The sequence below is a fragment of the Trichechus manatus genome, unplaced genomic scaffold (assembly GCF_000243295.1).
Source record: "Trichechus manatus latirostris isolate Lorelei unplaced genomic scaffold, TriManLat1.0 scaffold00024, whole genome shotgun sequence".
Lineage (NCBI taxonomy): Eukaryota > Metazoa > Chordata > Mammalia > Sirenia > Trichechidae > Trichechus > Trichechus manatus.
The window spans coordinates 9,915,086-9,928,481 of record NW_004443960.1 but is presented as its reverse complement, the minus strand read 5'-3'; the positions used below and the strand labels follow the sequence as shown (position 1 = coordinate 9,928,481).

The following is a 13,396-nucleotide window of genomic DNA, read 5'->3' as shown; positions in this document are numbered from 1 at the left end:
ACCACCCAGGGACTCCAGTGGGGAACTAATTTATTAAATTGTGGCGCAGCCACACAAGGGAACACTACACTGCCTCATCCAAAAATCGAAAATCATCCAAACTCATGCCCTATAACATCTGAATTCCACACTTTGGAAAAGAATGGGTTAAAGCCTTTTTTTTTTTCTTTTCTAGAAAGCTTCAATTATGTGTCCATATGCATTTGTTTCATCTGAACTGAACAATATATGAAGCCCTTAACCTGCTGCCGTCAAGTCGATTCCAACTCATAGCGACCCTGTAGGACAGAGTAGAACTGCCCCATAGGGTTTCCGAGGAGTGGCTGGTGGCTTTGAACTGCCAACCTTTCGGTTAGCAGCCTAGCTCTTAACGACTGTGCCACCAGGGCCCCAGCACCCCTTAGCACCCTGGAATTTATGGCCCTGGTGAGGCTGGCATTTTGGCTTTCCAGCTAATATAAAATAATGTGGCATTCAGCATGGCACACAAGCCTTTTCTGCAAGGGTCAGAACTGCATCTATTTGGAGGCAGCATAGGATGGCAGCTAAGAATGACGCAGGCCTGAACAAAGGGGAATTTGTCCTCTTTAAAAGAATTGGAAGAATCTCTTAGCCAGCTCATTGGGTTCTTCCAAGTGGTGATGCATAGAGTCACAGTGGGGACTTCCCAGGACTGAGTTTCACAGCCACACGGCCCCTGGCTTGTTGGTAATGAGCCCGGGGTCTGGTCTCAAGGGCTGGCCCCTGTGTGAGCCCCGAGCCTCGGTCAGTCCCATGAGCACAGAGGGAATAACGGAGGGAGAGGGAGTGTGGCAGAGGGACAGCCGGCAGAGGAAGGGGGGAGGGTTTCGTGCCGTGCACATCTGCCAGTGGAGGTGGGAGAGTTGGTGCTAGGAAAAACAACCAAACGAACAACTGCACTTTAGTCAACTTCACGGTGACCCCGTGTGTCAGAGTAGAACTGTTGTCTATGGTGTTTGCAATGGCTGATTTTTCGTAAGAAGATAGCCAGGCCTTTCTTCCCAGGGGCATCTGCGTGGACCTGAACCACCAACCTTTCAGTTAGCAGCCGAGCATGTTAACCTTTTGCACCACGCAGGGATAGGGATGCCCAGCATCAGAAAAGGGCTATTTAAAATGAAGCTACTTCAGAAATATCAGTGGATGTTCAAACCACTGGGCAAAATTTGATGAGAGGATCTTTGTATTGTCTCAAAGTATCTCCCCAGAAGTTACTTTTTAACTACAAAGGGAAAAAAAAGAGTACAGTGGAGAAATCTGGCCAATCTTAACCAAGTGATCAAAGTTAGCATCAGCATTAATGCAGCAGCCAGCCTCCTGCGCCTCCTGGTGTGAGGCACTGAGAGAACGACATGGCACGGCTCCTCTAAGCATCCCAGCCCAGAAACCATCAGCCGAATCCAGTCATAAGGAAGCAGCACACACACACTGAGGGCCATTCTACAGAATAAATGGTCAGTGCTCTCAAATAATACCAGTGTCATGAAAGGCAAAGAAAGGCTGAGGAACCATTCCAGAATAAAAGAGATGAAAGAGACCACCACCGTCTGTCAGTGTCTCACACTGCAGTGGCTGGCATGTTGCTACGATCCTGGAAGCTACACCACCCGTATTTCAAATACCAGCGGGGTCACTCATGGTGGACAGGTTTCAGCAGAGCTTCCAGACTAAGACAAACTAGGAAGAAAGGCCTGGCGATCTACTTCTGAAAATTGACCGATGAAAACCTATGGATCACAAACAGAGCATTGTCCACTATAGTGCTGGAAGATGACCCCTCTAGGTTGGATGACACTCAAAATACACCATGGCCGCCAGCAATGGACTGGAGCACGCCAGTGATTGTGAAGATGGTGCAGGACTGGGCAGTGTTTTGTTCTACTGTTCATGCGGTCACCACGAGTTGGGGCAACTCAACAGCAGCTAACAAGAGCGACAACAAAGAGACAGAACAACACAAAGCAACGTGTCACCTTGAATTTTCTGTACCAGAAAAAAAAAGCTGTAAAGGACATTCTTGGGACAATTGGAGAAATTCAAAAATGGACTAGAGATGAGATAGAAGTATTGTATCGATGTTAAATTTCTTAATTGTGATAATCATACTATGGTTATATTTTCTAAAACCCCATTATAAGTTGCTTCTTTTTAAAAGTGTTTTCTCACTGACAGATTTGAATTTCTCTCTTACCTTCTTTAGAACGTCTGTCTCCGGGCTTTGAAAGTGCCCCCTCGCCCAACCCTGCCCCGTGAAAATGTTGGTGCTTCTTGCCTTCATCATTGTCTTCCACATCACCTCCGCGGCCTTGCTTTTCATTGCCACCATCGATAATGTGAGTCTCCTTTTCCTTTAACCCTTTCAGAAGCCCTGACTCCTAGAGTCAACAGAGGTGGGATGGAGAACTTGCTCAGGACAATCACAATTTGGGGTTGTCCTCCCTCCCAAGGAACACCCCACCCATGAGCTCAGCCCAGGCCTGAAGACTCATGACTTAAGTATGGGAATTCTGGAGCATTCTGTGTTTCAGCTTGGATGGGCAGGTCCTGCAGGTCTCTGATCCCCAGGGAGCTGGCCTAGTGCCTGGCCTTGGAAGCTCTTGAAGGATGTTGCTTGAATTCCATCCTTCCCTAGATCAGAGTGTCTCAACCTCAGCACTATGGATATTTTGGGCTAGATTGTTATTTGTTGTGAGGGCTGTCCTGTGCACTGAAGGACATTTAGCAGCAACTCTGGCCTTTGCTCATGAGATGCCAGTAGCACTCCCACCCCTACCTGTGACAATGAAAAATGTCTTCAGACATTGCCAGATGTCCGTCCCCTGGGGGGTACGACCACCCCCAGTTGAGGACCACTGTCCTAGGTCCCCAGGTGACCTCTGTCCCACCCTACTCTCCCTGACATCTTCTTACCAGCCAGCATCCTTTGTTGCTAGCCCACCTGGCCATGCCCTCCCCACCGGAACTCAGGCTTGGAACTCACCTGAATCTCTCCTACCCTCCTCCTGCGATGAGAAGTTTAACTCTCCTTTAGTATCCAGCTCCTGGCCATACGGCAGGAATGTATTTGATGATTAACCCACTGGCATAGATCACTGTGCCCCTGGCAGCAAGTGAAGCTGTTCCACAGAGGTCATCTGTGGTCCACAGGAGTCCCTGGGCGGCGTAAGCAGTTAAGCACTTAACTACTAACCAAAAGGTTGGCAGTTTGAACCTACCCAGGGGTGCCTTGGAAGGCCTGGTGATCTACTTCCAAAAGCCCTGTGGAGCACAGTTCTACTCTGACACACATGGGGTCGCCATGGGTCGGGTTCGACTGGATGGCAACTGGGTTTTTTTTTGTTTTTTTTTTTTGTTTTTCCATTTCTTGCAACTCATTCTTTGGGATCCCGAAAGTTCCCAGACATAATGAAAGAGATAAACAGACATCTGGGGGCAGAAAAGCCATCGGCCACAGCTCCACTTAATCTTAATTCTCTCAGGCACCCATGGATGTTTATATTATCGCGGTGCTTACTGAAAGGACACAGAATGAACTCTTTTGCCAGTCAGTGAGCCAGAGGGCGTTCACTATGTTTGGAACTGTGCTTGCAGTGTGGCTGGGCGTGTCACAGGAGCTCAGTGAATATTTATTGACGGAACAGCCAGTGGTGCCCATGGCTGTTGTAGGAAACACAGAGCCCCTGTCACTTAAATATGGACTCTAGCCTTTGGGAGGATGGAGAGAAGGAAGGCCCTCTGGGGGTGGGAACAGCACATGCACAGAGGGAAACTAAAGCACTGAGCTGAAGGTACGGGAAGTCTTGTTGGATCATTCCTGTCCGTAGCAGGCTCCCCCCCACTAAATTTATCCCTTTCTAACTTCGCATTCACGTTGCCCATATAGTTCATGTGCAGCATACCGCCATCTACTACTCTGTTGGAGTCTCTGGGTGGTGCAAGTGGTTAAGTACTCAGCAGCTAACTGAAAGGCTGGAGGTTTGAGTCTACCCAGTGGTGCCTCAGAAGAAAGGCCTGGAAATCCACTTCCAAAAGATCAGCCATTGAAAACCCTATGGAGCACAGTTCTACTCTGACACACATGGGGTTGCCAGAGTCAGAATCTACTGGAAGGCAGACTACTCTATTTACTGCTCTATTACTGCCAATTGAGCCTTATCTCCTTCGAGGCCCTGAGAGGGCACGGACTGTCTCATCCTTCAGCCGACCAGCAGCATTGGGATCGCCTGGAGCTTGTTAGAAATGCAAAATCTCAGACCCCATCCCTGACTTCCTGAACCAGACCCTGAGTTTTAACAAAGTCCCCAGGTGACTCCATGCACCTTATGGTTTGAGAACTGCAGGTCCCAAATATTTACCTGGGTGCTGCACAGCTAATTAGGAGTCAGCATTTGCATAATTCATGAACAGCCTCTCCCCCTGCTTCTGTTCTGTGTTACAGGCCTGGTGGGTAGGAGAAGAGTTCTTTGCAGATGTCTGGAGAGTCTGCGTCAACAACACGAATTGCACAGAGATCAATGACAGCTATCATGGTGAGTGTGAACGAGAAGCACTGAAAGAGAAAGGAGAAAGGCTTCAGTCTTCTCTGAGAGTCCTCACTCTCTCCACTCACAGCACAGATAGGTGGGCCCTACTGACTTTGCATAAGGAGCCCTGGTAGGGCAATGGTTAAAGCACTTGGCTGCTAACTGAAAGGTCAGCGTTCAAACCCACCAGCTGCTCCATAGGAGAAAAGACCTGGTGATCTACTCCTATAAAGACTACAGCCTAGAAAACCCTATGGGGCAGTTCTGCTCTGTCCTATAGGGTTGCTATGAATCAGGATCGAGGCATATAACAACTGACTGCATAGTGGATACTGGAGTAGGGGACCAGCCGGAGACAAGAGGGGTGTGGAGAAGGCAGGATAAGTTGAACCCTCACTTTCCTATTTCTTGGCAAAGCCAAGCCTCATCTAGAATTTTCTTTCCCCTCCTCTTTTATCCAAGCCTCGCCTCTACAGAGGCTCAGAGATAGTAATTTCCACCGTGGCCACGCTCCCCCATCACAGCAGGCTACTTCAGCAGAAACAGGAAAGGTGGGCTCGGTTCCTTTTTAGGAGCTGTGTGGCCTTTTAAAGGCCAAGTCACTGAAGCTCTCAGAATTTCAGTTTCCTCAGCTGGAAAATGGAGGCAGTGATAATGCACCTGCCATGCCTACCTCATTAAATGAGCTGAAGTACACGAAAGGGCTGTGTAAATACAGAAAATCCTACGAAAAAGCCCCGTAACTATCCCCTATCATTGAGGAACAAATGGTTCTGTTTTCTGTTAAAGGAATTTCAGGTGGGCAGAACCAGCGGAAGAGACACTCTGAGGTTCAGGTTGCCTGATAAAACACAGGACGCCCAGTTAAACATGCATTTCCTTTAAACAACAAATAATTTTTTAGTGTAAGTATGTCCAAAATATTGTATGGGACATACTTACACTAAAAAAAAGTCATTGCTAATCTGATATGCAAATTTAACTGGGCATCTTTGTGTATGTGTGCGTGTGTGTGTGTGTGTGTGTCTTCCAAATCCAGCTACCCTACTTGGGGAGCAAGAGACCCTTCTTACTGGGTCCTAAAGTCTCGCCATGCGCTCAGTAACGACATCAACATTCATAATAACAGCGGCAAAAATCAAAGAGAAGACATTACTTACTGCAGGTTTCCTGCTGGGCACTGGGCTAAATCTTTTATACACGTGCTCTCATAGCCTTATCAGGCAGGGACTGTTGGCGCCATCTTAAGATGGGGAAACTGAGGCCCAGAGAGGTTAAGTTACCCAAGGCCATGGAGCCAGGGGCAAATGTTGGAGCCAGGATTCCCATCTGGACTTGAGCAGCTCCATCTTAACCACATGGTACAATCCATCACACCCGTTGGCTCTGTTTAAGGGAGCCATGATGGCGCGGTGGTTAAAGTGCTCGGCTGCCAACCAAAAAGGTCAGCAGTTTAAACCCACCAGCCGCTCCATGGGAGAAAGATGTGGCAGTCTGCTTCTGCAAAAATATACAGCCTTGGAAACCCTACTGGGCAGTTCTATGAGTCGGAATAGACTCGACGGCAGTGGGTTTGGTTTTTGGTTTGGGCTCTGTTTACCTGCCATGCTGACCCTTGATCAGCCATTCTCCCCGTGCCTTTGCTCTGCATGTCTGTACGTGTCTGTGTGTGACCAGATGCGTGGTCAGCTAGGACGGCCTGCTTTGCTCCGTGGCAGTGTTTCCGAGCCTCTATTTTTTGTGCGCCACCTCCCACATGTGCAGTGATTTACTTGTTATTTTTCTTTAAAACAGGGGTCGGCCCAGGGCCTGCTGTTGTAAGGCCCATGAGCTAAGAGTAGCTGTTACCTTTTTAAGAAGTTGTAAAAGAAAACAAAACAAGAAGGCAAAGAGTATGTGATAAGAGACCGTGTGGCCCGCCAAGCCTAAAACCTGTTTTACGTTTTTTTTTACTGAGGTAAAATTCACATAACATAAAATGAGCCATTTTAAAGTGTACAGTTGAGTGGCATTTAGTGCTCCCACACTGTAGTGCAACCACCACCTCTATCTGGTTCCAGAACATTCTCATCACCCGAAAAGGAAACCCCGTACCCGTCAGCAGTCACTCCTCATCTTCCCCAAGGCCCCAGCCCCTGGCCACCAACAATATGCTTCCAGTCTCTATGGATTTGCCTATTTGGATATTTGTGTAAATGGAATCATACCATATTTTTGTGTTTGGCTTCTTTCACTTAGCATAATGTTTTTGAGGTTCATCCCGCTTGTAGCAGATATCAGTAAGCCTCAAATCTTTCCTTCTGACCCTTTACGGAAAAAGTCTGCCAGCCCCTAGTTTAAAACAACTCACTTTTTCCTTATATAAATTTATTTTAAAGGGAACTTTACACCCCGCCAAAACGATAAGCTGGTATCACCTGCCATAAAGGAAGGAAAACTTAAAAAAGAAATACTACATTGCAAACCAAATGATGTGATTAAATTCTAGCCAAACGTGCTTTCCTCCTGAAGTCTCTAGGCCTATCCCTGGCATGCTCCTTGTTTAAAAAAAAACAAAACCCGGACAAACCGAGGTTAGGAAAGTGCTAAAGTGCCAAGTGGAGTTCATTAGAAATATCTAAACCAGAACTGCAAAGTGAACCTCCCTCATTAAGCGAGCTTCTGTTGTTCAGTGCCCTGACTGGGTACCACCTAACTAAACCCATGTGCCATCAGGGGAATATTATACACACACCCCAACTTGGAGTAACCCTATTTAAAAAAAAAGTATCCATATTTGTTCCCTGTTGTTGTTGTTGTTGGGTGCTGTTGAGTCGATTTCAACTCATAGTGACCCCATGTGACAGAGCAGAATTGCCCCATAGGGTTTTCTAGGCCTCCATCTTTATGGGAGCAGACTGCCAGGTCTTTCTCCCACGGAGCCACTGGGTGGATTGGAATTGCTAACCGAGTGCCCCCAGGGCTCCTTATTCTTTTCCCTAAAGCCATATTTTTTATATTTGCCCTATCATAGGAATCACCTGAGGTATTTGCTAAAAATACAAATTCCTGTAGCCCACCCCATAAAACTCTATCTGACTCTCCAGGGGGAGAGGCCCAGGAATCTGTATTTTTAATAAGCACCCAGGTGATTCCTGGGATCAGGCAAATTGGGAAGGCTCTGCTCTCAGCCAGAGGGTCACAACCTTGGCCAACGTTGAAATCCCTGGGGATCATTAAAAACCACTCATGCCTGGTCAGAGATTCTGCTTTATTTCATCTGGGGAGCCACTTGGCTGGACTTTTTTTTTTTTTTTAATGGAGCTGTAATTTACATACAAGAAAATGCACACTTCTGGAGGTTCAGGTCAGTGAGTTGTGACAATTGCACACACCCATGTGACCACAAACCCAAACAAGATACAGAACATTGCCACCACCCCCAGAAAGTTCCCGCAGGTCCTCTCCAGCCAATCCCCATTAGCCTGTCCCTACGGCAACCACTTTCTGACTTCTGTCCTTAGAGTTTAGTTTGCCTGTCCTTGAACATCATATAACCGGAGTCATGTAACTGGAGCCCTACGGTGTGCATGTGTGGGAGAGGGAGGAGTATGTCTTCTTTCACAGGGAGCTCCAGGTGATTCGAATGTGCAGCCAGAATGCATTCAGACCCACCTCTAAGCATTTCAGGAAGTCCTTACAGATGATGCTTCCCTACAGTCAGTTTCAGGCAAAACTGCAAACAAAAGAAAAACCAGGAAGGCTTGCCTTAGGTTTCCTCTGCAGCTCTGAGTGCTGTCCCATCATCTCGTCTAAGCAGGGTCCTCACACAGGACCCCCTCCCTGCACCATCCCCCTAAAAGCCTTCCAGAGATAAGTTCACTTAACCTCCCCAACCCAATAAGGCAGGGGATATTAGCATCCCACTTTACAGGTGAGGAAACTGCAGCCTGAGCAGGTGGCTCCCCAGTCCATGCTCAGCTGCTTCTCTACACGGCCCGCGGAGCTTCAGCTGTCCCCCTTCACACAGCACACACTACCCCAGACCTTCTTCTCTCCTTTCTCCATTGAAACTTCCCCGTACAGAGCCCAGACCCTCACACCTCGCTCTCTGTTAAGGCTAATTTGAAAAAAGGAACTCGCTTTCTCTTTTCCTAAGTGGCGATCATAAAGATAATCCTCTTATAAATCTCTCCCCCGTGGAGCCCTTTCCAATCCCTGGCCTCGCAGCTCCAGGAGTGCAGAGTGGGTGGTATTTGCTCCATTTTCCCAGTAAGGAAGTTGGGGCCCCTGCAGTCAAGTGCACGAGTGGACACTAGAGGGCAGTGGGTCCAGGCCCTTCGGCTGCCCTTGTGCCTATACCCTGCAGATGGCCACCAGAACCCTGGCACTTTGGCCCCCTGTCATCCCCACTCTGGAATGCCAAGCCCCAGGGGCCCAGGATGGTCTGCAGTCCTCATCGTGTGCTCCTGTCCTCTCCCCTCAGAGTATGCCACCCTGCAGGCTGTCCAGGCCACCATGATCCTTTCCACCATCCTCTGCTGCATCGCCTTCCTGATTTTCGTGCTCCAGCTCTTCCGCCTCAAGCAAGGAGAGAGATTTATCTTAACCTCCATCATCCAGCTCATGTCCTGTAAGTAAAACGATGTGTTTCCCAGGGAAGCATTCTCTTCCCAGCCAGGAGAAGCCAGGAGGAGGATGGAAGGGGAGGACTTGGGAAGGAGAAGTTGGCTGCCATGCAGTGGGAGTCAGGGAAGGCATCCTGAAGACAGGGGGCCTCATCTAGGATCTGTGGGGTGAATAGGAGTTGTGTCTAGAATGTTCTCTCTTGGCACAGAGTGGAGGGGGAGAGTGTACCAGGCAGAGGAAACAGCATGTCTGAACCCCTGTGATGGGAGAGGCTGAGAGCTGGCCAGGTTGGCTGGCGTGTGGAGATGGGGAAGCATGGAGGGAGATGGGAGAGCATGGCGGGAGCTGGGCCAGAGAGGTGGGTGGGCCCAGACCCTGCAGGGTCTTGAAGACCAGGGACAGGAATGGGATCTTTGTCCTAAGCTGGTGGGAAGACAGGAGCGGGTTTTAGGCTGGGCGGTGACAGAAGTATCCACGTTGGACCAGACCTGGGCAGGTGCTGCAGGTGATGAACAAGACACAGCGTCAGTCCTGGAGGAACTTGGAGAAAAAAGATGTTGTCTCAGTTCACTTTTTCCTGCTTGCGAGTGTTAGCCAGGCTGAGACTGGATCAGGAAGCCTTATGCCACACATGATCATTTTGTTGTTGTTGTTCTCAGTAAAGATTCCAAGCTATCTGGTGACATAAAATTAGAAGCCCTTTTGATGGTGCTTTCTTAATCAAGAGTTCATGGATAGCTTGATGAGGACAAGCAATCTGGGGCTGGGAGCCAGTCTATGCCTGTTTCTAACCCCCTCCTCCCACCACCCTCCATGCCTAGGCTCCGTTCCATCCAGCCTGGAGTCAAGTCCAAGCTTGCCATCCCTCAGCACAGCCTGAGCACAGCCACCAGCACACGAGGGTGACCCACTCATCCCAGCTTGCCTGGGGCCATCCCAGTTTCAAAACAGAAAGTCTCGGATCCCAGGAACCCCATGGGACAGTTGGTCACCTCCAGCACTCCTCATGGGGCACTTTAGTTGCAAGGCCAGGGCACCACCCCTACAGGGCTTAGGCTCCCTTACTGGGTCAGGACCTTAATTTGCTCTTGGCAGAGAACTAACGCATTTCAAGTCTGTGAGGATCCCTCTGGGGACCTTTTAAAGTAGATTGTTGTTCTTAGTTGCTGTCGGTTTGGCTCTGACTCACAGTGACCCCATGCACAACAGAACAAAATGTTGCCCACCATCCTGATCATTGATATGATCATTGATGTATTTGAGTCCATTGTTGTGCTCACTGTGTATTTTGAGTGCCTTCCAACCTAGGGGGCTCATCTTCCAGCACCATATCAGATGATACTTTGTTGTGATCCATAAGATTTTCATTGGCTCATTTTTTGGAAGTAGATCATCAGGAGCCTTTCTTCCTAGTCTGTGTTAGTTGGAAGCTCCGCTGAAACCTGTCCACCATGGGTGATGCTGCTGATATTTGAAACACCGGTGGTACAGCTTCCAGCACCACAGCAACATGCAAGCTACCACATTACAACAAACTGACAGATGGGTGGGCGTAGTACAGATTCCCTAGGCCCCATCCCAGACCTACTGAATCAGAATCTGCTGCATTGGAACATGGGGATTTGTACTTTAAAAAAAAATCTCCTGTGCATGTGCCAAGCATTTGGAGGCAGGGACCCAGACCAAATGAAGCTAAAAGAGGTGATGTGATTTGCCCGAGGGAGATGTCTGCTCTCCACCCTTCCTTTACTTTCTCTGTATCTCCTCACCCATCAAGACAGTTGAATCCTGTCACTTAACATCCAGGGCGGGGACTTGGGGAGCTACTCACCGAAGTTTATTTCCCGTCATTGTCTTCACTGATCTATTTATCTGTAAGGCAATTCAGTCAAACTGATAACCCTGATACGTATACACACACACACACACACACACACACACACAATACATATACTTTTGTCTGATATGTATGTGTGTGTGTATATATATATACAACTAACAACAAATATATATATGTATATACACACAAAGCCACAACGGACTCAAACATACCAACGATCCCAACAATCATGAAGATGGTGCAGGACCAGACAGAGTTTTGTTCTCTTATACATAAGGTTACCATGAGTCGGAGCCAACTTGACGACATGTTATCAGGAGGGACAAGTCCCTGGAGAAGGACATCATGCTTGGTACAGTAGAGGGTCAATGAAAAAGAGGAAGACCTTCAACAAGATGGATTGAAAACAGTGTCTGCAACAATGGGCTCAAGCGTAACGACAATTGTGAGGATGGCGCAGGACCGGACAGCGTTTCGTTCTGTTGTACATAGTGTCGCTAAGAGTTGGAACCGACTCGACGGCACCTAACAATAATGTGTGTGTGTGTATGTAGATATTTACATATATATATCTAGTATGTAGTGTATATATCTACATACACACATACATATATACCCCATATTTTGATATGCGAGTCATATCCCCCCATTTCCTTCTATAATATCCATTCTCCCCATTTTCTGATCCAAGGACCCCTCCTCTGTCTGCCCCAAGCCCTCATAGTGTTTAGGTGCTGTATCAGTCACGGATTTCAGGTGCAAGCACCAGGTACTCTAGCTTACATAAGAGGCAGGATTCTGCGGTAGTTCAAGGCAAGAATCAAGGGAAAAGCTGAAACACCATGTCTTGGAAAGAGGATCCAGGCAGCACGAACTGACGGACAGTCGCTTCAGGAAGATACTGTTGGCATCTCTGACAGCATCAGTTTTCTCTAGACTCAAATTTACAGGAAAGAGAGACTGGTGAAGATTGTCTCACACAACCAGTCCTGGGCCAGGGATAGTCTGGGCACCTTGATGGCAGTCCCATCAAAATAGCCTGGCCAGGGAGAGCGGTAGGTCCCCCAGGGAAAATCATGGTACTTAACCACATCCTAGCACTAATGTCTGTGAATTTCAAGATTGTAATGGCCACAGGTAACAGAAAATCCAATCAACAGTTACTTCAGTTATAAATGGTAAATTGTTTTTACTAACAATTAGTCTGGAGATGGAAGGTGCCAGAATTGGTTTGGCAGCTCAACAGCCTGAAGAACCCCCACTCTTTCTATCTTTCTATCATCTTCAGAGTGTTGGTGATGTCCCCTCTATGGGCCCGGAAAGGCTGCTGCAGCACCAAAATTGCATCCTAACATGGGAGTATCTACAGCAGCAAGTAAGGGAAAGTACAGCAACAAAAAATGCTTACTCATCCCTTATCTCCTCCCTTATCTTCAGGGAATAAAATTTTTCACTGAAGGATTTTATGTGGCCAAAACTGGGACATATACAGATCGATAAACCATAACAAGCAAAGAGAACAGGATTGCTAAGGTTGCCTTAGACCAGGAATTGGCAAGCTATGGTCCGCAAGCCAAACCCAACTTGCTGTTTGTCTTTGTAAATAAAGTTTTATTGGAACACAGCCAGGCTTATTTGCATACATACTGTCTATGGCTGCTTTCCTGCTACAACAGCAGAGTTGAATAGTTGCAACAGAGACTGGATGGCCCGCAAAGCCCAAAATATTATCTGGCCTATCCCTGGCTCAGACCAATTATGACTTATCCTCTGGACTGGGTACACAGCCGCCCCAAAAAACTGGGTTCGGCTAGCAAAGATGAGGAAGGACATGGCCACAAGGTAGGCAGCAACATTCTACCACAAAATGTTGTAATTTTTTAAAATAGGCTAAGATACCAGTATCAGCTGCTATCAAGTTGACCCCGACTCATGGTGACCCCATGCGCGTCAGAGGAGAATTGTGCTCCATAGGGTTTTCAGTGGCTGATTTTTCAGAAGGAGATCACCAGGACTTTCTATCGAGTCACTTCTGGGTAGACTTGAACCACCAACCTTGCCCTTAGCAGCCCAGCACATTAACCATCTGGCACCGCCCAAGGACTCCAATAGGCTAAGATAAATAATGATAATAAAAAATAAACGGTGTCTTCAGCTCGATCCCACGCCCCTCAGGTGCCCGCGATTCATTTGTTCCTTTGCTTTCTTTCTGGCAGGCCTGTGTGTCATGATCGCGGCTTCTATTTACACAGACCGGCGCAAGGACCTTCACACCAAGAACCAAGACTTGTACTCCCTGACCTCGGAGGGCAGATACGGCTATGCGTTCGTGCTGGCTTGGGTGGCCTTTGCTTTCACCCTCACCAGTGGTATCATGTATCTAATACTGAGGAAGCGCAAATAA

The 13,396-nt window shown here is 47.9% G+C and overlaps 1 protein-coding gene across 1 annotated transcript; it reads left to right on the top strand.

Moving 5' to 3' along the window:
• Positions 1–2,276: 2,276 nt before the first annotated feature.
• Positions 2,277–13,396, top strand: EMP2 (epithelial membrane protein 2). The gene is made up of 4 exons (XM_004373249.1): positions 2,277–2,354; positions 4,460–4,550; positions 9,010–9,156; positions 13,209–13,396. Exons 1-4 carry the CDS (start codon positions 2,277–2,279, stop codon positions 13,394–13,396), a joined length of 504 nt encoding a protein of 167 aa, XP_004373306.1.

What these genes read in the sequence shown, in the direction of transcription:
- EMP2 (XM_004373249.1), top strand. Translation starts at nt 2,277, where the DNA reads ATGTTGGTGCTTCTTGCCTTCATCATTGTCTTCCACATCACCTCCGCG. An exon ending in GATCAATGACAGCTATCATG is followed by an intron (nt 4,551 to 9,009) that starts GTGAGTGTGAAC and finishes CTCTCCCCTCAG; the next exon opens with AGTATGCCACCCTGCAGGCT. An exon ending in CATCATCCAGCTCATGTCCT is followed by an intron (nt 9,157 to 13,208) that starts GTAAGTAAAACG and finishes TCTTTCTGGCAG; the next exon opens with GCCTGTGTGTCATGATCGCG.